The sequence below is a fragment of the Nothobranchius furzeri genome, chromosome 1 (genome assembly GCF_043380555.1).
Source record: "Nothobranchius furzeri strain GRZ-AD chromosome 1, NfurGRZ-RIMD1, whole genome shotgun sequence".
NCBI lineage: Eukaryota > Metazoa > Chordata > Actinopteri > Cyprinodontiformes > Nothobranchiidae > Nothobranchius > Nothobranchius furzeri.
Genome location: NC_091741.1, coordinates 32,934,792 through 32,960,733, shown reverse-complemented (window position 1 = coordinate 32,960,733; position 25,942 = coordinate 32,934,792). Strand labels below are relative to the sequence as shown.

Sequence of the window (25,942 nt, the reverse complement as noted above, 5' to 3'; positions counted from 1 at the left end):
GTTTCCCTGGATTAACCAAACTACCCAGTTTCATCATCAATCATATTAAAAGATCAATAATATTGATAATCCATGTTTTGTGGAATATTATATTTTATTGAACACCTTTATATTCTGTTGGTAATCTATTAAAAGTAACCGCGTACAAAACGTTACAAGGTGATGAGTAATGAGAGCAGATATGACGGGTGAAGGTAACCCTAACCCTAACCGGTGTAACATCCTGCAGGAGTGAAGGCCGGTTAACGGGTGAGTACAGATCACATGACGAGTAGTGAAAGGAGCACTAGTGACCAAACGGGTTGCTGAGTGATGAATGACATCGAGTTCATGAAGAAGGTTTTAGGTAGCGGTCCTATAAATGATGTCACCGTCATCTAAGATGGAAGGATCGTCGTTTTGACCAAGGGTTGCTTTGCAGAATGAGTAAAGGATGACCTGTTGCTATAGAAACCCAGTTCTAGACTTGACTTTAGAAAGTAATGAGTTCATGTGAACGTCAGATGAAAGTGTGCTCTCAAGTCAGATACCAGATACTTATAGGAACTGACACGCTGTAGTTCTGTACCATCCAGGGAAACAACTAGAGTCCTGCACGGGCCTCTGAGCCCGTGCCCGGCCCGGCCCGAGGGGGTGGAGCCCCAGCCCGACCCGGTCCGAAAAGGTTTTCAGGATTCTCTGGCCCGACCCGAGCCAGACTTTTCTTTTAACCTTTCATGATGTTTTAGCGTGATAGAACGCTCCGCGTTCTGATTATCTGTGAAAAACGTTCTGCAGTAAAAAAAAAAAAAAAAGACAGAAAAACAGCATCAATGCAGCTTTTTTTTCTAACAGCGTATTTTCTGAGTGGCAGATGAAATGTACGAACGCTATATCAATTGGATGCATTTGTAAATTTAATCTGCTCTGAAAACGCGCTCTTGTGCAGTTAGAAAAAAAAGCAGCATTCTAATTTTCTAACTGCAGAGCGCGTTTTCAGAGCGGCGGATGAAATAAACGTTCCCAGTTAATACAGCGTTTGTAAATTTAATCTGCCGCTCTGAAAATGCGCTCGCAGTTAGAAAAAAACAAACCAGCAATGAATGTTGTATTTTTTCTAACTGCAGAGCGAATTTACTCACAGAAGAATAGAACGCTACCGTTTTCATGAGGATAAACGAATGTTTCTGACATCAAAGTGGACATAAGATGTCGTATTAGAACAGGAGCACATGTTTCAGTCAGCTGTTTGAGAATTCATTTATATTATATTATAAACCACACACACCTTAACTGAGCTAACGGTGCGTGAGAAGCAGGCAGGTGCTGCTGCGTTCAAGTGTTTCAGCTTTTTTATGAATTCCATTAAAAATAAAGGCGCCCGGCCCGGCCCTTGTCCGAGGTGATTACACAGTCGTCAGCCCGAAGCCCCAGGCCCGCGGGCCGGCCCGACCCGCAGGCCTGGGGCTTCAGTGCAGGGCTCTAGAAACAACACTAGGGTGGTAACACGGTAGAAGATCAGGAACTTTGTTTCACTTGTGTTGAAATGAAGATGAAGGTTGAAGATGATTAAAGTTGTGCAGCCAGCTCCAGCAGCAGCAGCTCCAGCAGCAGCAGATCCAGCAGCAGCAGCAGCAGCAGCAGCTCCAGCAGCAGCAGCTCCAGCAGCAGCAGCTCCAGCAGCAGCAGCTCCAGCAGCAGCAGCAACAGCAGCAGCAGCTCCAGCAGCAGCAGCAGCTCCAGCAGCAGCAGCAACAGCAGCAGCAGCAGCTCCAGCAGCAGCAGCTCCAGCAGCAGCAGCAGCTCCAGCAGCAGCAGCTCCAGCAGCAGCAGCTCCAGCAGCAGCAGCTCCAGCAGCAGCAGCTCCAGCAGCAGCAGCAGCTCCAGCAGCAGCAGCAGCAGCTCCAGCAGCAGCAGCTCCAGCAGCAGCAGCTCCAGCAGCAGCAGCAGCAGCTCCAGCAGCAGGAGCTCCAGCAGCAGCAGCAGCAGCTCCAGCAGCAGCAGCTCCAGCAGCAGCAGCTCCAGCAGCAGCAGCAGCTCCAGCAGCAGCAGCTCCAGAAGCAGCAGCTCCAGCAGCAGCAGCAGCAGCTCCAGCAGCAGCAGCTCCAGCAGCAGCAGCAGCAGCTCCAGCAGCAGCAGCAGCAGCTCCAGCAGCAGCAGCTCCAGCAGCAGCAGCTCCAGCAGCAGCTCCAGCAGCAGCAGCAGCAGCAGCTCCAGCAGCAGCAGCTCCAGCAGCAGCAGCAGCAGCTCCAGCAGCAGCAGCTCCAGCAGCAGCAGCAGCAGCAGCTCCAGCAGCAGCAGCAGCTCCAGCAGCAGCAGCTCCAGCAGCAGCAGCAGCAGCTCCAGCAGCAGCAGCAGCAGCTCCAGCAGCAGCAGCTCCAGCAGCAGCAGCTCCAGCAGCAGCAGCAGCTCCAGCAGCAGCAGCAGCAGCAGCTCCAGCAGCAGCAGCAGCTCCAGCAGCAGCAGCAGCAGCAGCAGCTCCAGCAGCAGCAGCTCCAGCAGCAGCAGCAGCTCCAGCAGCAGCAGCTCCAGCAGCAGCAGCTCCAGCAGCAGCAGCAGCTCCAGCAGCAGCAGCAGCTCCAGCAGCAGCAGCTCCAGCAGCAGCAGCAGCAGCAGCTCCAGCAGCAGCAGCTCCAGCAGCAGGAGCTCCAGCAGCAGCAGCAGCTCCAGCAGCAGCAGCAGCTCCAGCAGCAGCAGCAGCTCCAGCAGCAGCAGCTCCAGCAGCAGCAGCTCCAGCGCATGAGGAACCAGCGAGTCCATCTTCCAGGAGGAGAGTCCTTCATAAACACCTGCTCAGGTACGACTTCCAGTAAAGCTGCTGCTGATGGATCGGTTCTGATCCAAATGGCCAATCAGGTTCTGTCTCCACGAGAAGGTTCTAGCAGAACCCGGTTCAGGTTCTACTCAGGTAGAGAACCAGGTTTCATGCTGGTTACCAGGCCGTTTGGACCTCCTGTTGGCCCATGCCACGGCTCAGCTTCCCATCATGCCTTGCTCTCTCTACACGCTGTAGACATAGTCTGCCAGGTAGTCCTTCAGTCTGTTGGGGACGGGGAGGTTCTGGACCTGCTGGCTGGTCCGGTTGACGGCGACGCGACAGAGGTGCTGCAGCGATGGCACAGCCATGTAGACGGGTTTGGTGAGGAGCAGCTGCACGGTCCCGTTGGGCGGCCCCAGCACTGGAGCTGGAGACGCCTCGCTGGTTCTGGACAGCTGGACATAGTGCTCGACCAGGTGGACCACGCTGCTGAACTGCTTGAGTTTGGGTTTGATCAGAACCACCGAGTCCAGCTTGAACTTCCCGTGTTTGTACTCGATGCGCAGGTTGGTGGGGCCGGCTGAGGTCATGGCGCTGATGGTGAACAGGAAGTCCCTCTGGGAGCTGTCCCGCAGCAGGAACGCCCCCTCGCACCAGTCCTGCAGAACCTCCCTGGCCCCGTTAGCAGTCAGACCGCCCCAGTACCATCCTGTCAGCACAGAGACCAGAACTTCGTCAAACGGCTCACATCAGCATCACCTACACAGAAAACATTCCAAGAATCCATCAGTACCAAAACCCGATTTAGTGCAGAACCGCGGCATCAGCAGATCAGAGCCGAGACGCTGCCTCTGACAAAAGTTCTGCTGGTTCTGGATGGTACCACATCAATGTTCTGATTTTTTGTGTTTAGGGAGAATTGCATGAATGTGGGTCGAAGTCTAGAACTGAACCGAATCTCAACAAGGTTCTAAAGTTCTGACCCGACTTGTTTAACCAGCTGTGGCCCGAGCCTTCGGAGCAGGATGGGTACCTTCACATCAGAATCGATTCGGTACAGAATCCCGGTACATAGGGATCGATACGGGAGCGTAATGGTACCAATGTTTGGTACTGGGAGTGTTTATAATGAATGAATTAGTTTTCTCTCACTCTGTTTATGTATTTAGCTTTTGACCAAAGAGACTTACAAGTGATAATCGTCATGTTGCCCTTGAGGCTAACAACAACAACAACAACAACAACGTGACATCAGTCGTGGAGAGGAGGGAACAAGGAGTGGACAGTAGAGAGGGGGACGGGTGCAGGGAGGGTGCTAGTTTAGAAGATGCTCTCTGAAGAGCAGGGTCTTCAGGAGTTTCTTGTAGTGCTTGGAAGGTCATTCCACATTTATGAGTTATTTAGCAGCCAGAGGTCCACAGGTGAGGACCCACCTGTGTTTCTGAGGTCCTTCATGGTGGAGGCCATCCGACTCTCATCTGATTCAACGGTACAGATGCCACTGCTGCTGCCGCTGGCTCGTCGCTCGTCCTCGATGGCTTCAGAGGACTGGCAGGTCATTGGCTGGTCCTACATTCAGCCTGGTTCTAGGCCCAGAGTCCAGACATGCAGGGGCTCCACGGGACCAGCAGCCTCAGAACTCCTGAGAACAAATGGTCAGGTTCAGTTTAGGGTTCTTCTGGGTTTGGGTCCAACGTTTAAAACACCTAAAGATAAAAACTCAGCCTCTGCTTTTAAAATAAATGAGATCAAAAGATTCTAGTTTTCTACTTAAACCTCCTCAATAATAATAATAATAATAATAATATTCCCTCTGAAAAACCATCATATGATGATAAAACTAAATATTGATTCCATCGTTTGTTTTTCATTTTCATGTTCACAGCTTCAGTTCTGCTAATTAAACAAGAATCAGCAGAAAACACACTTTCAAAACGAGACTAATCACCGGATTCATTCAGTTTCACCTGAATTTAAAAATGTCATTTCAATAGAAACTTCTCTAAAAGATTTTAGGACTTGTGAAAGTTTGTATGAAATAAAGTTGAATTGAAATGTTCTTTTAGAGATGTCCCGTTCCGATATCGGCCCCAAAACACTATCGGATTATATCGGACTGACTCACAAGTCTCCGATATCGGCGATCCGTTAAGATTCACATCTGTGCAATCAATGTCCTTTTTCTCATACTAGATCACTTGATCAAGCCTTTCATCCACACTATGAAACAGTGAAGCCTGATATCGGTAGCGTATCGGATAGATATCTGTATCGTACCGGATAGGTATCAGAATCGTAGCAAATAGATATCGGTATCGTATCAGATTGATATCGGCATCGCATCAAATTGATATCGGTATCGTATCAGATTGATGTCGGTATCGTATCAGATTGATATCGGTATCGTATCAGATTGATATCGGTATTGTATTGGAAGTGAAAACGTTGTATCGGGAATCCCTATTTTCTTTAAAATCTACAGAATCAGACAAAAGATTAAAATAAACTCAGCTGAGTTTGTAGAATAAAACCTGGATCTTGGTGTTTATCAAACACAGAAGCTGTTAAAACGATCAGATTGAAATTAAGTCACTAAAATATCATCATTAAATTTAAAAAAATAAAAAAGTTAAAGTAGAAAATAAAATCATTCATTACTGAATCTGTTGTCCTGGGTTACACACGTCTAATCACAATTACCTGAATTGTTTATAATAAACTAACAGGAAGATTTTTCTTTCTTGATAGAGCCTTCCAAAATAAAAGCCTGTTGAAACCAAAATAAGAAACGTGTTTCTAATGGTTTCTACTTTAGTATTTACCATTAAAGCAGCTGAAGGCAGACACCTTTGCGTCAGAGTCGCAGCTGGACCGAGGACATGTGGACACCTGCAGGACACGTTAAATAAAGCTGGGCTCGGATTATTAAACCTGCAGCAGAAACTCTGGTTCTGTTGGAGTGACGTCACGAGCGTGACGCGTTTAAATTCGGTTTGAAACGTTTGTTTTCTGTCGGAGTTTGATGTGAGCCGCGCTTCACCTGAAACACACCTGGCCTCTCCTATAGGACACATGTGGACCAAACCGGACCCACCTGGGAGTTTCCGAGTCCCGACTAGCCGCTAACCTGCGAGTCCCGGGAACATTCCGTCATATGACCTAGTGGAGTCCACAAAAGCCCGTCGGGGGGCTCCAATCCCGGCCGGTTAGCCTCCCGGTCCCCCCGACTTTCCTCGAAGGACAAATGGCGGAAAAAGCGGATCTCGCAGGTCCCCGCCGCTCTCTTCCGTCCGTCCCGGTGCTCCGGAGACACCGACAGCAGCTGAAATTCTGGTTCGAACCGTTGTCTACGAACTGGGCCAGCCGCCTGCCGCACGCTTGATAACCGAGATCACCGTAAACACAACAGAAACAGTTCCAGGCAGGAACTTTCCAGGAACATGGTCACGTGATGCACACAAAAGGCTAAAGCCCGCCTCTCCAGGCACGTCTTGGCCGTGTACTCCGTGCACTTCGTGTAGTTGTGTCGTCACTACCGAAAAATCCAAAAAAGGGCAAAGAGGTGTCGCTGAGGGCGGTGCTGTCAGCGTAGGAACACGCCCATGAAACAGAACCGATGTAGCTAGCTGACCCCGAGGCTAGGTGCTAAGCTAACGAAGCTAACCTGGAGCTAGGGAAGCCGAAGCTCACACGGAGCTTGTAGCTGCCGGAGGATCGCGGGTGATTTTAGCAGCAAACAATCATCCAGAAAACAAAAAGTATCCCATCGGGATTGGGAAGTTAACATGTAATAATGTCCTTTTGAGTCCCGGTGTGGAAACGGGTTGTGTGTTGATCATTGCTGCTGCTGTCTTGGCCAGTAAAGTGAGGTGGGGATGGATTATCTTAATAAAGGAGTGCTCACTAACATACGTGTAGACAGATTTCAGAACGTGAGTCATGGCTGTACATGTCTGAGTTCTGCTCATGAAAAATGGGAGCAAAACCAAAGTGTTGCGTTTATATTTGCGGGGGTGGCGGTTGCCCGTAATCAGAAGGTTGCAGGTTCGAACCCCGCTCAGTCTGTTCTCTGTTGTGTCCTTGGGCAAAACACTTGACCCTCCTTGCCTGGTGGTAGTGGCCGGAGGGACTGGTGGTACCAGAGCTCCGCGGCCCCACCTCCCCAGGGCAGCTGTGGCTACATCGTAGCTCATCCCCACCAGGGTGTGAATGGGTGGATGACTGTTGGAAAGCACCTTGGGGGTTCCAGGACTCTAGAAGGCGCTATATGAATACAGGCCGTTTACCACTTTAGTTATATTTTAGTTCTGAGTAGAAACACACACACGCGCGCGCGCACACACACACAGTTCACTGCCGTTCTTGAAGGGGAATTTTCAGACTTTTATTTTTTACCAGAGAAGTTTGGGAGTCGTCTGGCCGGGTCAGATGGACCAGAACCGCTGAAGATACAGCTGTTATCCTCCGGTAACTTCAGGTGTGGAGTTGTGACCCGTCTCTGTTTTATTCTTCAGTTTGAGCCCTGAACATCAGCACTGACCTAAACGGCTTTCCTCCAGTAAACTAGAACTTGTTTCATCAGTGATGACGTTCAACGGTTAACCGATCGGATCAACAGACTAGAATTTAAATGTCGGGGTATTCTTGGCAATTTATTCACTTTATCGCTTTTTTTTACCCAACATAAACAGGTGTTCAGAGCGCCTCCTTCTCCACCGACCCATTTCTATCAAGTTTCCTCCCATCCAGAGGTCCGTGGGTGAGTAGGTCACTTGTAGTTTGGATCAGTCAGCAGCCTTAAATGATGTAGAGTGGTGTTTCCCAACCCTGGTCATCAGAGCACACTGTCCTGCATGTGTTACCCTGTCAAACACCAGTGTTTCCCTGCTGCCACACACCTGACCTAAGTGAGTGAGTGATGAACAGGCGTCTGCAGCACTTGATGTCCTGAGGAGACAGGAGGTGTGCTGAAGCAGAGACATGGAAGACATTCAGGTCAGTGTGGCGTGAGGACCAGGGTTGGGAAACACATCTGTAGAGAGATATTCAACGGTCGATACTTAGTTTGTGGTTTGGAAACGATTAATAGAGTTTGAGAAAAGAAGAGAGGAGCGCAACTCGTACCCCACGAGCTGGCATACCGGAGGTCCCAGCATCCAGGAGGTTTTACACTCAGAAGAAATAAGCAACAAGACGCAGGTTCCACATAACATTTTATTATGCCAGCACAATGTCGCCATACTCCACCTCTAGAAACTTTTACATCTAAATTAAAACCTTCATGTTTTCATCAGCCTTTGAATGACTGCACTGTATTTGCTCACCATGTCTCCACGTCCATCTGCTGCACCTAAAGGATCTTCTGACATCCTTTAACTCTGCAGTCAGAGACGCCAGGGTTTCCTATTTCTCCAACCTGGTGTCCCAGAGCAAAGGGAACCCCAAGGTGCTGTTTAACACCATCAGCAGCATCGTCTCTCCTGCCTCTCCTACAGCCTCCATCCACTCTGTTGCAGACTGTGAGAACTTTCTGTCTTTCTTTGTGGACAAAGCCAATAAGGTTAGATCTAGCATCTCTCCTTCAGCCTTATCGCCACCTCTCCCGACTCCAACCAGGCCCATCATCCTAGATAGCTTTGCTCCTGTTTCTTTGCCTGAGTTAACCAAACTAGTTAACTCTATGAAGACCTCTGCATGCCCCCTCCACATCTTACCCTCATCTTTGTTTAAAAGTGCTTTTCAGTCCATCGGTCCCAGCGTGCTCTCTATAATTAATGCTTCTCTGGTCTCTGGTCAGGTCCCTGCTGACTTTAAGAACGCTGTAATCCACCCGCTTGCTTACTGTAACTCTCTTTTCACGTGTCTGAGCAGAACCTCCCTGAACCGTCTACAGGTCGTTCAGAACGCCGGTGCTCGGCTTCTGACCAAGTCCTCCAAACACACCCACATCACCCCGCTTCTCCTCCAGCTTCACTGGCTGCCAGTCAACTTCAGGGTTCATTTCAAGATCCTGGTTCTGGTCTATAGGGCCTTACATGGACAAGCACCATCTTACATTGGTGATCTTCTTAGTCCCTACACCCCCAGCAGGTCCCTGAGGTCCAGTGACCAAAGCCTACTGGTTGTGCAGCACCAGGCTAAAGGTCAAAGGTGACAGATCATCTGCTGCTGTGGCCCCCAGACTCTGGACCTCTCTCCCCCTGAGCCTGAGATCAGTGGACTCAGTGGTCTCCTTTAAACTCACCTGTTCAGGTTTGGTGGGATCTTCATCACCCTCTCCTGGTTCTGCTCTCCCTGCCTTTCCCAGGATCCACTGATTTCCCTCTTTCCTGTTCATGTTCTCTCCCTTTCCTCACATTTATTTCTTTTCTCCTTTTAAACATATTTTAAACATTTTTGAATTTGTTGTTTTTGTGAAGCGCCTCGTGATTTTTGTCTTGAGAGGCGCTTTAGAAAAGATCTTCTTTACCTTTTTAGTTTTTACTCTGTACTTCTGTCGTGTTGGTTTTGATGTTCATGCTATTCTTACAAATGGAAATCACACTGAATTGCCCGTGTGGATGAATTGTGCCATGCAATAAAATATCAAACACATTCACTCGTTCATTTGGCTACATGTAGAACAATCTGTGGTACAAACGCTAACTGGATTATGGGTCAGAGGCACATCCTCACTGCAGTAGCGTGGTTCATCAAGACTCAGCCAACTGAAACCATGTGTTCCTATAAACCAGCACAAGTCACATCTGGAAGAAAGGTCCAGAAACACCGAGAAAGGTTCTGCTGCAGGTGAACTCAGAACTAACACACTCACTCTGGTCCAGACTGGTGGAGGGATGAATGAGACAGAAGAAGACACAGACGTGACTTTTAAAGGCGCCGTGTGATGGATGATCATCTTTTTGGAGCTTTTTACCATGTGATATCATTTCCTAATGGAAAAAAACCCAAAACCATTTTGACCACATTCATGCATTTCCCTGTTTCAGCTGCAAATTTGGAGTTTTACTTTGAAAATCTTGTAGAGCGTTGATGGAAACTAGCCCTGCTCCTCTCTGAAGCTAGTCTCTGGTCTGAAACCGGTCCCCCCTGCATGAGCAGGATATGTGGGTAAGGCGACGAGTGCCATGATGCAGACTAGGTAGTCCAGAGGTTGGAGTGCTGGCTGGATCCCGAACCCGAACCACAGCCAGCACACTAATGGACTCGCTGTTGAAGCCCGTTTTGTCAGAGATGTGGGTGGAGTTTCACTCGCATGAAGCGTTTCATCTCCGGGTACGAGCTCAGGCTGACAAAAATAAAGCGTATGACATCTTGGTAGTGCCAGCGGTAATATTTTCTCAGGCTGTGCCCACCTGTTCCCCCAGAGGGAAGAGCATGATAGGGAACCTTTAAAGGAAAGCTTGACGGGACAACTTGGACCTCCCTGCAAGCTCAGTTTGGAGAGGGGAAAGTGGCAGCACAGCGATGAGAAGCCACGTGCATCGTCCACCTATGGCAGAAGGTGGGTGTGCAGGAGGAGGGCTGTGGTCCAGAAACACCTGAGCCCATTTTAGGACCGGTGAGGTTTACAAAGCAGGAAGTGCTGCAGAAGAGTTTTAGAGGTCAGATGCTTCCTCTGGGTAGGTTCTCGCTTTTCTCAAATTTAGAACTAAATCAGGCCCCAGATGTCCACTTCTTCATTACTGAGTAAACCACAGGTCAGCTAAGGTCAAGCAGGCTCGGTGACTGAATCTCTGTGTGGAATGATCTTCATGATTCAGCAGGATAAACGTAGAGGTGAGACCCTTCTGGAGGTGAGACCCTTCTGGAGGTGAGACCCTTCTGGTGTTGAGACAGTTCTGGAGGTGAGACCCTTCTGGAGGTCAGATCCTTCTGGAGGTGAGACCGTTCTGGAGGTGAGACCCTTCTGGAGGTGAGACCCTTCTGGAGGTGAGACAGTTCTGGAGGTGAGACCCTTCTGGAGGTGAGACCCTTCTGGAGGTGAGACAGTTCTGGAGGTGAGACCCTTCTGGAGGTCAGATCCTTCTGGAGGTGAGACCGTTCTGGAGGTGAGACCCTTCTGGAGGTGAGATCCTTCTGGAGGCGAGACCGTTCTGGAGGTGAGATCCTTCTGGAGGTGAGACAGTTCTGGAGGTGAGATCCTTCTGGAGGTGAGACCGTTCTGGAGGTTAGACCGTTCTGGAGGTGAGACCCTTCTGCAGGTGAGACAGTTCTGGAGGTGAGACCCTTCTGGAGGTGAGATCCTTCTGGAGGTGAGACCCTTCTGGAGGTGAGACCGTTCTGGAGGTGAGATCCTTCTGGAGGTGAGATACTTCTGCAGGTGAGACCGTTCTGGAGGTGAGACCCTTCTGGAGGTGAGACAGTTCTGGAGGTGAGACCCTTCTGGAGGTGAGAGCCTTCTGGAGGTGAGACAGTTCTGGAGGTGAGATCCTTCTGGAGGTGAGATCCTTCTGGAGGTGAGACCGTTCTAGAGGTGAGACCCTTCTAGAGGTGAGACAGTTCTGGAGGTGAGATCCTCCTGGTGGTGAGACAGTTCTGGAGCTGAGGCCCTTTTGGAGGTGAGACAGTTCTGGAGGTGAGACCCTTCTGGAGGTGAGACAGTTCTGGAGGTGAGATCCTCCTGGTGGTGAGACAGTTCTGGAGCTGAGGCCCTTCTGGAGGTGAGACAGTTCTGGAGCTGAGGCCCTTCTGGAGGTGAGACAGTTCTGGAGGTGAAACCGTTCTGGAGGTGAGACAGTTCTGGAGGTGAGACCCTTCTGGAGCTGAGGCCCTTCTGGAGGTGAGACAGTTCTGGAGGTGAGATCCTTCTGGAGGTGAGACCCTTCTGGAGGTGAGACCGTTCTGGAGGTGAGACCCTTCTGGAGGTGAGACAGTTCTGGAGGTGAGACCCTTCTGGAGCTGAGGCCCTTCTGGAGGTGAGACAGTTCTGGAGGTGAGATCCTTCTGGAGGTGAGACCGTTCTGGAGGTGAGATCCTCCTGGTGGTGAGACAGTTCTGGAGCTGAGGCCCTTCTGGAGGTGAGACAGTTCTGGAGCTGAGGCCCTTCTGGAGGTGAGACAGTTCTGGAGGTGAGATCCTTCTGGAGGTGAGACCGTTCTGGAGGTGAGACCCTTCTGGAGGTGAGACAGTTCTGGAGGTGAGACCCTTCTGGAGCTGAGGCCCTTCTGGAGGTGAGACAGTTCTGGAGGTGAGATCCTTCTGGAGGTGAGACCCTTCTGGAGGTGAGACCGTTCTGGAGGTGAGACCCTTCTGGAGGTGAGACAGTTCTGGAGGTGAGACCCATCTGGAGCTGAGGCCCTTCTGGAGGTGAGACAGTTCTGGAGGTGAGATCCTTCTGGAGGTGAGACCCTTCTGGAGGTGAGACCGTTCTGGAGGTGAGACCCTTCTGGAGGTGAGACAGTTCTGGAGCTGAGATCCTTCTGGAGGTGAGACCCTTCTGGAGGTGAGACCGTTCTGGAGGTGAGACCCTTCTGGAGGTGAGACAGTTCTGGAGGTGAGACCCTTCTGGAGGTGAGACAGTTCTGGAGGTGAGACCCTTCTGGAGGTGAGACAGTTCTGGAGGTGAGACCCTTCTGGAGCTGAGGCCCTTCTGGAGGTGAGACAGTTCTGGAGGTGAGATCCTTCTGGAGGTGAGACCCTTCTGGAGGTGAGACCGTTCTGGAGGTGAGACCCTTCTGGAGGTGAGACAGTTCTGGAGGTGAGACCCATCTGGAGCTGAGGCCCTTCTGGAGGTGAGACAGTTCTGGAGGTGAGATCCTTCTGGAGGTGAGACCCTTCTGGAGGTGAGACCGTTCTGGAGGTGAGACCCTTCTGGAGGTGAGACAGTTCTGGAGCTGAGATCCTTCTGGAGGTGAGACCCTTCTGGAGGTGAGACCGTTCTGGAGGCGAGACCCTTCTGGAGGTGAGACAGTTCTGGAGGTGAGACCCTTCTGGAGGTGAGACAGTTCTGGAGGTGAGACCCTTCTGGAGGTGAGACAGTTCTGGAGGTAAGACCGTTCTGGAGGTGAGATCTGAGGGAGATCCAACTGAAGAAACCAGGCGACCAACACGAGGACAGAGTTAGGAGTATTGATTGGAATGAGGATGACGAGGAGGGTAAGTTGCTGAGAGAGCGTGGAGGAGAGTTCTACGGGACGGTGACATGGAACGGACTCCCAGGGATGTTCTCCTCCCCCCACTTTACTAGGAGCATGTAGCTGCCTTGCTCCTTCACCGTATACGTCACATTATACATCCTGTTGCCCATGTGTTTGACGTAGACCTCCTCGCACGGTGTCTTCGGCCCATGGACGCCAACCATCAACATGTTGGTGCCTGCAGGATCAGAACCAGATCATCCAGGTCATAAAGGCCCTTTTTGCCTTCAGGAAGCAGCTCAAGTGTTTCTCACCTGCTTTGCTGCAGTCAACCGTGAAAGTGTTCCTCTGACCGATGAAGGCTTTGGAAAGGCCGGCCCCACAGGAGGTCACCTTACTGGCATCTGAGGAAAACTTGGGAAATGAGGCAAAGGCTTCGCTCGTCTCTGACGTCTTGGTGACCGTTTCCACAAGAACAGAAGATGTCTCGTGCATATTGTGTCCACCTGACAGACGAGGTCCTGTGGGAGGAGTTAGAGATACCTCAGACCTGAACCGAGTTAACAATCACATCCGTCACTTCCTGCTGAGATGAGACCAGAATCAAATCAGCCGTTTCTGATCTAACTGCTTCTAGTTCACTCCTGCAAACAGACACGTGGGATGGATGGACTTCAGCTTTTCATGTGAGTACCAACTGCAGGTAATCAGCAGGAAGGTCTGCTGGTCCACAAAGTACTGAATCTGATGTCTGATGGTCCTGGTGGGAGCAGAGAACCACCTGAGAACGCTAGCTCTCAGAGACCAAAACTCCAAACACGGTCGGTTTGGGAACTGACTTAAGGATGGACGTTTGGATCTGGAACTCATCAAAAGGGAGAAGATGACTAAATCAGTAACGTTTTGATCAAATCCCAGTTTGATCTGAATCTTCTATGTTAACGTGGACCAGTGAAGAGCTGGATTCTGTCCTGTTCACCGTTCCTCAGCTGGAGGTGGGCTGGTTAGACAGTGGGAAGCAACCAGCTGGCGTTAGTTTACATCTGCTCCAGCCACATCAATTCAATTCAATTCAATTCAATTCAAAGCTTTATTTATAAAGAGCCTTCCCTGCCAGGGAGCCCAAGGCGCTGCACACATAAGAATGTACATGAACAAATAGGTAAGAAAACAATGTAAGCAGTGCAAAGAGGGTAAAACTTTAAAGTAGAAACAAACGGATAAAACAAGGAATAAAGTATTAACATAAAAGATGGCCGACCTCAAACACGATCAGAGGAAACATTTCAACGACGGAGCAGTCCCTTTGTCTAAGTTCAAATGTGCCTCAGATAACTGAAAATCCAGTGGACCAGAAATGGGAATAATCCTGCTTCAGTATCTGGGAAACATGAGCAGCCTGGAGGCGAAGAGCAGACTGCAAAAGGCCCGTTTCAGCCGGATTTTCCACTGAAGGGAAACTCTTGGAAGTCTGACTTAGAAGCACCCTGAGCTGGGTGAGAAGACTCACCTGAGACTTTGGCTTTGAAGGGACTGCCGACAACATGAAGGGGGCCTCCATATTTGATTGATATCAGGTAATTCCCTGGAGCCATGGGAGTGTAGGACACTTTGTAGCCTTCAGGACATTCCTGACAGTCCATCTTGACCTTTGATGGACCATCAATGGTCACAGAAAGAGCTCCAGCTCCAGCATTGCAGGTGTTGACGATAAACTCCGATGAAACACCTTAACAAACAGATACAGCCACTCGTCAACCCCCACCAGACTATCAGGAAAGGTACTGAAACAAAAAGGTTGTTCTGTACCTGTTGCTCCTCCCTCCAGTCCAGGGCCAAAGGCTGACACAAGACCTGGATCTCCGACCTGTCCTGGTTCACCCACCCTGATTCTAAAAGGACTGCCAGGGATGTGGCTGCCATTGTAGCAGACATCTATGGAATAAACCCCGTTCTCCTTTGGGATGAACCCGATGGCGTTCTGATCTGTAGAAACATCATTTATGTTCTTTAACACTAGGGTTGGGCTAGTGCCAATAAATGATGATCAGCAATATATTTGCAGATGTGACTCTGAGCAAGGTAGTGATGCACACATGGGTGTAGGTTTGGCATGGACGGAGGTGATGTGTCCCACCAAAGTCAGCAATGACCAAATAGTTCCCACCGATAATTTGGCCGCCTTCACTAAAAAACAAGCCATTCATCGTCTGGTTAGCCTAGAGGTGGAGAATGGCTTAAATGAAGTAATTCAATTCAGTTTATTTATAAAGCACCAAGTCAGGACCAGAGTCGTCTCAAGGACCTGCACACAGTAAACAACACAGGTCAGGTCATTAAGCCAGTCTGTAACACGTTTCCTATATAAGGAACCCAGCAGGTTGCATCAAGTCACTGACTAGTGTCAGAGTCTTTACAGCAATCCTCATACTAAGCAAGCATGCAGCGACAGTGGAGAGGAAAACTCCCTTTTAACAGGAAGAAACCTCCAGAGGATCCTGGCTCAGTATAAGCAGCCATCCTCCACGACTCACTGGGGATGGAGAAGACACACACACACACACACACACACACACACACACACACACACACACACACACACACACACACACACACACACACACACACACACACACACACACACACACACACACACACACACACACACACACACACACACACACACACACACACACACACACACACACACACACACACACACACACGCACGCACACACAACACACGTAATGTGTCTACAGTTATATTGTGATGTCTTAGTAAATATTCTATTAGGTGAGAGATAAACTTTATTGTATTTATCCTAGTGGATCTATAATTAAACGGGTAAACTAGTAGTAGCACATCCAACGTCAAAGAGAGTAAAAAGTTATTATCAGGAGAGGGAGAATGTTTAAGTGGTTAGCAGCAGTGTGCTAGTCGATGGCCCCCTCCATGAGGCCACCACAGCTCAGCAGAACATCGTTGTAGCTTCTTCTGGGGAGAAAAACACTTAGAGAGAAAATAAAGTTAACAGCTGAAATAGCAGGAAATAATACAGTTAAAGAGCAGATTGTAGAAGAAAGCAGTAGAGTGTGGAAAGTGGTCAGTGTGTCCTCCAGCAGTCTAAGCCTATAGCAGCATAACTACAGAGATAACTCTGGATAATCTATCCTATTTAGATGTAGGCATGTTGGAGGCAGGGCAAGGGAGAGTCGTCTTTACCGACTGTACACTCCACCTCCCTGTACTCCCCCACTTGTCCAGATCTAGGCTAACATCAGATTTTAACCATAGGCCCTATCAAATAAAAATGTTTTAAGCCTATTCTTAAAAGTAGACAAAGTGTCTGCCTCACGGACTAAAGCTGGGAGCTGGTTCCACAGGAGAGGAGCCTGATAACTAAAAGATCTGCCTCCCATCCTAAGTTTAGATATTCTTGGAACCACCAGTAGACCTGCAGTCTGAGAGCGAAGTGCTCGGTTAGGAACGTGTGGAACAATCAGATCACTGATGTATGATGGAGCTTGATTATTAAGAGCTTTATATGTGAGAAGAAGGATCTTAAAATCTATTCTGAATTTAACAGGTAGCCAATGTAGGGAAGCTAAGACAGGAGAGATATGATCTCTCTTTTTAATTCTCATCAGAACTCTAGCTGCAGGATTTTGGACAAGCTGAAGACTTTTAACTACATTCTGTGGACTTCCTGAGAGTAATGGATTACAGTAATCCAGTCTTGATGTAATAAATGCATGAACTAGTTTTTCAGCATCACTCCTGGAGAGGATGCTTCTGATCTTAGCAATATTCCGAAGGTGGAAAAAGGAAAACCTACAAACTTGTGAAACCTGGGATTTGAATGACATGTCCTGGTCAAAGATAACACCAAGGTTCCTTGCTTTGTTCTCGGAGATTAATGTAATGCCATTAAGGTCAGGCGATTGGCTAAGCAATTTCCTTTTCTGGATTTCTGGTCCAAAGATGAGAACTTCCGTCTTGTCTTGATTTAAAAGCAAAAAGTTAAGAGTCATCCAATTTTTTATGTCCTCAAGACAAGCCTGTAATCTACCCAACCGATTAGGTTCATCAGGGTTAATGGATAAATATAGCTGAGTATCGTCAGCATAACAGTGGAAGTTTATCCCATGCTGTCTAATGATTTTACCAATTGGGAGCATATATATAGTAAAAAGAACTGGTCCAAGCACTGAACCCTGTGGTACTCCACAAGTAACCCTGGAGTATGAAGAAGATTTGTCATGTACATTTACAAAATGAAATCTGTCAGACAGGTAGGATTTAAACCAGCCTAACGCTGTTCCTTTGATCCCTACAACATGTACTCACCCCCCCCCCCCCCCCAACACCGGATCTCCTGTCATCACAACATTCGGTCTGAGCCCGAGTGAATCTGAGTTTTTAAGCGCTTCTTAATACAGAGGAAGGATAATAATGCATGTCTAGAGTTCTCCGCACCTCTCTCTTGTGTGCAACCTCTCCCCCTTGCTTCTCGGCTGTGTGGAGCGCTCTGCGCGACCCAACCTGCTCAGTTATCATGATTCAGTGGTCCAAATCTGGATTAATTTGGAGGTGACGCTGGTGCCGTGGTTAAAAAACAAAACTGTATCTCACTATAATCAATTATGGCGAGCTTCTTCTACGATTCAGAATTGTTTTTGTCCGCATCTCGATGCATCGATGCTCCACTAATACCATCTGCATATAATAAATACTCTAACTATTAACTTTATTTAGGTGTCTGAAACACTGAGCAGTGCACCAAGTTAAGATGTAACAGTTAATTAAATTTAGAGTTCAAACACTGATTCAGCTTCACATAACGGCCGTGAAAATCGTCCCATAAGTACCAGCAGTACGTGTCGGCCATTGGCTGACCACGTCTCCAACATGTCTGCAATAGAAAAACCAACACGACCAACCTCTGACACTGAACCCTGACTTTCAGTGCATTGTACAAGTGGCAGCCAGCCCACCGTTCCACAGGAATGGGTCAAATATGGATACACAACTTCCACAACAGGATCAGAATGACATGAGGAACACCTGCAGGTGCTGAGCGCCCTGGTGGTTCTTACCGCTGTCCAGCTCAGTGACAGCACACTCCTCGGTGGCTCCTGATGGGGTGTGGACCTTTGCATCGATCAGGCCTCGGACGCCGTTCAGTTGAACAGCAAAGGACGCCTCCTGGCCCACCTTTAGACCTGTTTCCTGGAAGAACAGACGTTGGTTTAATCTAGGTGTAATCTGCATCGGAAGAGAGTAGATTATTGTTTACATTTGACAGAAACCTATGTTTGAAAAGCAGTAGGCAACGTGTAAACGAGTTGTGCCCCGGCCCCTTTACCTGAAGGCTGGTAATGGTGAGGCGGCGAGCATCGTCAGACAGACTGGCAATGGGGACGATGAATGGAGAGTCTGGGATGTGTTCATCATTAAACTTAATAGAAACCTCATAGTCCCCTGTGGAGAGATGATGCTGGGCTTACTCTTCCTCAGTCAGTTCAACTCAATTTAGATGAGTTCATTCATACAGCAGCAGGTCACAGCCAGAGTCACCCAAGGTGCTTCGCAGCACAGTCATTCACCCATTCACACACTTTTGAATACTTAGTGTAATTGTTTTGTGTCTGTGAGGCTGCGTTTGGTTACAGTTCAGCTCAGGTTAAGCACATGAATGTGTTGACAGGTGTGGTACTCCAGCTGAGTGGGGATTAGAATGAGGATTTCAGACGGGCACTGAGGGCACCCGGAGTCCTAGTGGAAGTTTTGAGGCACATGCGGAGTTTAGCAGGCAATGGCAGCTGATTTATTTATATTTCCAGACAGATGGCAAATGAACACATTCTTTTAAACTCGTGCACTCCCCGACCGTCACGTCATCAGAGTGTGCAACATAAGGAACCCAGCAGGTTGCATCGAGTCACTGACTAGAGATGATCAATGCTCCTGCTTCTGATTTAGTCTGTTCTGATTGTTTGTACTTATTATAAACGAGGACAGTCCTCTTTGTGTCTGTTTGTCCTACCTTTGGTGTAAAGCTAACTATGTGTCTGCTGCTGCCTCTCGGCCAGACCCTCGTTGGAAATTAGAACGAGTTCTCATTAAACTCATCTGGTTAAATAAAATGACTGGTGTCAGAGTCTTTACAACAATCCTCATACGAAGCAAGCATGCAGCGACAGTGGAGAGGAAAACTCCCTTTTAACAGGAAGAAACCTCCAGAGAATCCTGGCTCAGTATAAGCAGCCACCCGACCTCGTTCTCTCCAACGGTGATCTCATTCCTGCTACAGGCTGGAGGCGTTTCCTGTGAATCACGTGAAAAAGGTTTTCAAAGCCCTGCTGAAGGAAAGTGTTCGGATTACTACGGCCAGATTTAAAGAAGGAATAGTGTGGTCTTATCGCTCCTCCACCGCTTCCACCACAGGGACTCACCACAGCGCAGCAAACAGGAAACGATAGAAAACAACCGTAAGATGTGTGTGTGTGTGTGTGTGTGTGTGTGTGTGCATGTGTGTGTGCATGTGTGTGTGTGTGTGTGTGTGTGTGAGTGTGTGCATGTGTGTGTGTGTGTGTGTGTGTGTGTGTGTGTGTGCATGTGTGTGTGCATGTGTGTGTGTGTGTGTGTGTGAGTGTGTGCATGTGTGTGTGTGTGTGTGTGTGTGTGTGTGTGTGAGTGTGTGCATGTGTGTGTGTGTGTGAGTGTGTGCATGTGTGTGTGTGTGTGCATGTGTGTGTGTGTGTGTGAGTGTGTGCATGTGTGTGTGTGTGTGTGTGTGAGTGTGTGCATGTGTGTGTGTGTGCATGTGTGTGTGTCTGTGTGTGTGTGTGTGTGTGTGTGTGTGTGTGTGTGTGTGTGTGTGTGTGTGTGTGTGTGAGTGTGTGCATGTGTGTGTGTGTGTGTGTGTGTGAGTGTGTGCATGTGTGTGTGTGCATGTGTGTGTGTGCATGTGTGTGTGTCTGTGTGTGTGTGTGTGTGTGCATGTGTGTGTGTGTGTGTGTGTGAGTGTGTGCATGTGTGTGTGTGTGTGTGTGTGTGTGTGTGTGTGTGTGTGTGTGTGTGTGTGTGTGTGTGTGTTAGCACAGGAGATGTAGCATCTCCTACTTCTGCTAGCTGGTTTAACATTCGGTCGAGGACTGATAAGGCTTAGCCGGAGCTCGAGTCCGACATCCACAGCCTAGTCTTCTCTACCTAACTTGGTGCGTCTATTTATGTAATTTTTAGTATCTATGATGATTTTCAGCTGAGTTCACAATGAGTGCAGTGCATTGTGGGTAGAAGCAGCTTCCCACAAACTCAATAACAAAGTCCTGTTCCAGGATGTAGCAGGAATCTCCAGACTGAATGGATGTCAGGTAGGTCCACTGCTTGTGTCGTTTCAGACGTCTGAACTCAGGCCCGTTTTCCCGTCTTACCGGGTTGCTGCACCACATACGAGACTCCGCAGGAACCGTCCTTTCTGTCTTCAAAGGTGATCTCCGCCTTGCTGGGTCCTTCCACCGCGATGGACAGACCTCCGGCTCCAGCCTCTCTGGTCCAGATGCTAAACTCAGCTGTGAAACAACAGCAACACGAAGCTGTTACGTGTTCAGTCCGAGTAGACGGAGGCAGAGCGTCTACATGACGGATCTGTGATGAGAGCGTCTACATAACGGATCTGATATGAGAGAGTCTACATAACGGATCTGTGATGAGAGCGTCTACATGACGGATCTGTGATGAGAGAGTCTACATAACGGATCTGTGATGAGAGCGTCTAGAATGACGGATCTGTGATGAGAGAGTCTACATAACGGATCTGTGATGAGAGCGTCTAGAATGACGGATCTGTGATGAGAGCGTCTACGTAACGGATCTGTGATGAGAGAGTCTACATGACGGATCTGATATGAGAGAGTCTACATAACGGATCTGTGATGAGAGCGTCTACATGACGGATCTGTGATGAGAGAGTCTACATAACGGATCTGTGATGAGAGCGTCTAGAATGACGGATCTGTGATGAGAGCGTCTACGTAACGGATCTGTGATGAGAGCGTCTACATGACGGATCTGTGATGAGAGCGTCTACATGACGGATCTGTGATGAGAGCGTCTACGTAACGGATCTGTGATGAGAGCGTCTACGTAACGGATCTGTGATGAGAGCGTCTACGTAACGGATCTGTGATGAGAGCGTCTACATTACGGATCTGTGATGAGAGCGTCTACATAACGGATCTGTGATGAGAGCGTCTACATAACGGATCTGTGATGAGAGAGTCTACATAACGGATCTGTGATGAGAGCGTCTACATAACGGATCTGTGATGAGAGCGTCTACATGACGGATCTGTGATGAGAGCGTCTACGTAACGGATCTGTGATGAGAGCGTCTACGTAACGGATCTGTGATGGGAGCGTCTACATGACGGATCTGTGATGAGAGCGTCTACGTAACGGATCTGTGATGAGAGAGTCTACATAACGGATCTGTGATGAGAGCGTCTACGTGACGGATCTGTGATGAGAGCGTCTACATAACGGATCTGTGATGAGAGAGTCTACATAACGGATCTGTGATGAGAGCGTCTACGTGACGGATCTGTGATGAGAGCGTCTACGTAACGGATCTGTGATGAGAGCGTCTACGTAACGGATCTGTGATGAGAGCGTCTACGTAACGGATCTGTGATGAGAGCGTCTACGTAACGGATCTGTGATGAGAGCGTCTACATAACGGATCTGTGATGAGAGCGTCTACATGACGGATCTGTGATGAGAGCGTCTATGTAACGGATCTGTGATGAGAGCGTCTACGTAACGGATCTGTGATGGGAGTGTCTACATGACGGATCTGTGATGAGAGCGTCTACGTAACGGATCTGTGATGAGAGAGTCTACATAACGGATCTGTGATGAGAGCGTCTACGTGACGGATCTGTGATGAGAGCGTCTACATAACGGATCTGTGATGAGAGCGTCTACGTGACGGATCTGTGATGAGAGCGTCTACGTAACGGATCTGTGATGAGAGCGTCTACGTAACGGATCTGTGATGAGAGCGTCTACGTAACGGATCTGTGATGAGAGCGTCTACGTAACGGATCTGTGATGAGAGCGTCTACATAACGGATCTGTGATGAGAGCGTCTACGTAACGGATCTGTGATGAGAGCGTCTACATAACGGATCTGTGATGAGAGCGTCTACGTAACGGATCTGTGATGAGAGAGTCTACGTAACGGATCTGTGATGAGAGAGTCTACATAACGGATCTGTGATGAGAGCGTCTACATAACGGATCTGTGATGAGAGCGTCTACATAACGGATCTGTGATGAGAGCGTCTACATAACGGATCTGTGATGAGAGCGTCTACAAAACGGATCTGTGATGAGAGCGTCTACATAACGGATCTGTGATGAGAGCGTCTACATAACGGATCTGTGATGAGAGCGTCTCCATAACGGATCTGTGATGAGAGCGTCTCCATAACGGATCTGTGATGAGAGCGTCTCCATAACGGATCTGTGATGAGAGCGTCTACATAACGGATCTGTGATGAGAGCGTCTACATAACGGATCTGTGATGAGAGAGTCTACATATCGGATCTGTGATGAGAGCGTCTACATAACGGATCTGTGATGAGAGAGTCTACATAACGGATCTGTGATGAGAGCGTCTACATAACGGATCTGTGATGAGAGCGTCTACATAACGGATCTGTGATGAGAGCGTCTACTTAACGGATCTGTGATGAGAGCGTCTACATAACGGATCTGTGATGAGAGAGTCTACATAACGGATCTGTGATGAGAGCGTCTACGTAACGGATCTGTGATGAGAGAGTCTACGTAACGGATCTGTGATGAGAGCGTCTACGTAACGGATCTGTGATGAGAGAGTCTACGTAACGGATCTGTGATGAGAGCGTCTACGTAACGGATCTGTCATGAGAGCGTCTACATAACGGATCTGTGATGAGAGCTTCTACGTAAGGATCTGTGATGAGAGCGTCTACATAACGGATCTGTGATGAGAGCGTCTACATAACGGATCTGTGATGAGAGAGTCTACGTAACGGATCTGTGATGAGAGCGTCTACGTAACGGATCTGTGATGAGAGCGTCTACATAACGTATCTGTGATGAGAGCGTCTACATAACGTATCTGTGATGAGAGCGTCTACATAACGTATCTGTGATGAGAGCGTCTACATAACGTATCTGTGATGAGAGAGTCTACGTAACGTATCTGTGATGAGAGCGTCTACATAACGGATCTGTGATGAGAGAGTCTACGTAACGGATCTGTGATGAGAGCGTCTACATAACGGATCTGTGATGAGAGAGTCTACATAACGGATCTGTGATGAGAGCGTCTACACAACGTATCTGTGATGAGAGAGTCTACATAACGTATCTGTGATGAGAGCGTCTACACAACGTATCTGTGATGAGAGCGTCTACATAACGGATCTGTGATGAGAGAGTCTACATAACGGATCTGTGATGAGAGCGTCTACAAAACGGATCTGTGATGAGAGCGTCTACATAACGGATCTGTGATGAGAGAGTCTACATAACGGATCTGTGATGAGAGCGTCTACATAACGGATCTGTGATGAGAGCGTCTACATAACGGATCTGTGATGAGAGAGTCTACATAACGGATCTGTGATGAGAGCGTCTACATAACGGATCTGTGATGAGAGCGTCTACATAACGGATCTGTGATGAGAGCGTCGACATAACGGATCTGTGATGAGAGAGTCTACATAACGGATCTGTGATGAGAGAGTCTACATAACGGATCTGTGATGAGAGCGTCTACATAACGGATCTGTGATGAGAGCGTCTACATAACGGATCTGTAATGAGAGCGTCTACATAACGGATCTGTGATGAGAGCGTCTACATAACGGATCTGTGATGAGAGCGTCTACATAACGGATCTGTGATGAGAGAGTCTACATAACGGATCTGTGATGAGAGCGTCTACATAACGGATCTGTGATGAGAGCGTCTACATAAAGGATCTGTAATGAGAGAGTCTACATAACGGATCTGTGATGAGAGCGTCTTCATAACGGATCTGTGATGAGAGTGTCTACATAACGGATCTGTGATGAGAGAGTCTACATAACGGATCTGTGATGAGAGAGTCTACATAACGGATCTGTAATGAGAGAGTCTACATAACGGATCTGTGATGAGAGCGTCTACATAACGGATCTGTGATGAGAGCGTCTACATAACGTATCTGTGATGAGAGCGTCTACGTAACGGATCTGTGATGAGAGCGTCTACATAACGGATCTGTGATGAGAGAGTCTACATAACGGATCTGTAATGAGAGAGTCTACATAACGGATCTGTGATGAGAGCGTCTACATAACGGATCTGTGATGAGAGCGTCTACATAACGGATCTGTGATGAGAGAGTCTACATAACGGATCTGTGATGAGAGAGTCTACATAACGGATCTGTAATGAGAGAGTCTACATAACGGATCTGTGATGAGAGTGTCTACATAACGGATCTGTGATGAGAGCGTCTACGTAACGGATCTGTGATGAGAGAGTCTACATAACGGATCTGTGATGAGAGCGTCTACGTAACGGATCTGTGATGAGAGAGTCTACATAACGGATCTGTGATGAGAGCATCTACATAACGGATCTGTGATGAGAGAGTCTACATAACGGATCTGTGATGAGAGAGTCTACATAACGGATCTGTGATGAGAGCGTCTACATAACGGATCTGTGATGAGAGCGTCTACATAACGGATCTGTGATGAGAGCGTCTACATAACGGATCTGTGATGAGAGCGTCTACATAACGGATCTGTGATGAGAGCGTCTACATAACGGATCTGTGATGAGAGAGTCTACATAACGGATCTGTGATGAGAGCGTCTACATAACGGATCTGTGATGAGAGCGTCTACATAACGGATCTGTGATGAGAGCGTCTACATAACGGATCTGTGATGAGCGCGTCTACATAACGGATCTGTGATGAGAGCGTCTACATAACGGATCTGTGATGAGCGCGTCTACATAACGGATCTGTGATGAGAGCGTCTACATAACGGATCTGTGATGAGAGCGTCTACATAACGGATCTGTGATGAGAGCGTCTACATAACGGATCTGTGATGAGAGCGTCTACATAACGTATCTGTGATGAGAGCGTCTACATAACGGATCTGTGATGAGAGCGTCTACATAACGGATCTGTGATGAGAGCGTCTACATAACGGATCTGTGATGAGAGCGTCTACATAACGGATCTGTGATGAGCGCGTCTACATAACGGATCTGTGATGAGAGCGTCTACATAACGGATCTGTGATGAGAGCGTCTACATAACGGATCTGTGATGAGAGCGTCTACATAACGGATCTGTGATGAGCGCGTCTACATAACGGATCTGTGATGAGAGCGTCTACATAACGGATCTGTGATGAGAGCGTCTACATAACGGATCTGTGATGAGAGCGTCTACATAACGGATCTTTGATGAGAGCGTCTACATAAAGGATCTGTGATGAGAGCGTCTACATAACGTATCTGTGATGAGAGCGTCTACATAACGGATCTGTGATGAGAGAGTCTACATAACGGATCTGTGATGAGAGAGTCTACATAACGGATCTGTGATGAGAGAGTCTACATAACGGATCTGTGATGAGAGAGTCTACATAACGGATCTGTGATGAGAGCGTCTACATAACGGATCTGTGATGAGAGCGTCTACATAACGGATCTGTGATGAGAGAGTCTACATAACGGATCTGTGATGAGAGCGTCTACGTAACGGATCTGTGATGAGAGCGTCTACTTAAAGGATCTGTGATGAGAGCGTCTACATAACGTATCTGTGATGAGCGCGTCTACATAACGGATCTGTGATGAGAGAGTCTACATAACGGATCTGTGATGAGAGAGTCTACATAACGGATCTGTGATGAGAGAGTCTACATAACGGATCTGTGATGAGAGCGTCCACATAACGGATCTGTGATGAGAGAGTCTACATAACGGATCTGTGATGAGAGCGTCTACATAACGGATCTGTGATGAGAGCGTCTACATAACGGATCTGTGATGAGAGC

General features: G+C 48.3%; 2 protein-coding genes across 13 annotated transcripts in view; both read right to left on the bottom strand.

Annotated features, from left to right (window-relative positions):
• Window positions 1-2,759: 2,759 nt before the first annotated feature.
• socs2 (suppressor of cytokine signaling 2) lies at window positions 2,760-14,399 on the bottom strand. Of its 3 annotated transcripts, XM_015963067.3 has the most exons (4): window positions 5,832-5,967; window positions 5,560-5,626; window positions 4,171-4,379; window positions 2,760-3,446 (listed from the first exon to the last, which is right to left on the bottom strand). In XM_015963067.3, the coding sequence occupies exons 3-4, from the start codon at window positions 4,295-4,297 to the stop codon at window positions 2,980-2,982; spliced, it is 594 nt and encodes a 197-aa protein (XP_015818553.3). In that variant the 5' UTR covers window positions 4,298-4,379; window positions 5,560-5,626; window positions 5,832-5,967; the 3' UTR covers window positions 2,760-2,979. The 3 variants fall into 3 exon arrangements, with proteins under 3 accessions (XP_015818553.3, XP_054595929.2, XP_015818536.3); XM_054739954.2 differs by lacking the exons at window positions 5,560-5,626; window positions 5,832-5,967 and adding an exon at window positions 14,327-14,399; XM_015963050.3 differs by lacking the exon at window positions 5,560-5,626 and having other exon boundaries at window positions 5,832-5,970.
• Window positions 12,635-25,942, bottom strand: part of LOC107387851 (filamin-C) — a 99,149-nt gene continuing 85,841 nt past the window's right edge. For all 10 annotated transcript variants that reach the window (XM_054739942.2, XM_054739945.2, XM_070555219.1 and 7 more), the window contains 7 exons: window positions 20,254-20,391; window positions 18,183-18,298; window positions 17,914-18,046; window positions 14,626-14,802; window positions 14,327-14,545; window positions 13,131-13,337; window positions 12,635-13,054 (listed from right to left, as the gene is read on the bottom strand). In XM_054739942.2, the coding sequence (XP_054595917.2) occupies window positions 12,867-13,054; window positions 13,131-13,337; window positions 14,327-14,545; window positions 14,626-14,802; window positions 17,914-18,046; window positions 18,183-18,298; window positions 20,254-20,391 (1,178 nt within the window). In that variant the 3' untranslated portion in view covers window positions 12,635-12,866. The remainder of the gene's footprint in view (window positions 13,055-13,130; window positions 13,338-14,326; window positions 14,546-14,625; window positions 14,803-17,913; window positions 18,047-18,182; window positions 18,299-20,253; window positions 20,392-25,942) is intronic.

Bases quoted from the DNA above. Each gene is read 5' to 3' on its own strand.
- socs2 (XM_054739954.2), bottom strand. From the start codon at position 4,297: ATGACCTGCCAGTCCTCTGAAGCCATCGAGGACGAGCGACGAGCCAGC. The intron at 3,447-4,170 runs GTGGGTCCTCAC...CTGTGCTGACAG, and splicing joins GAAGGACCTCAGAAACACAG to GATGGTACTGGGGCGGTCTG.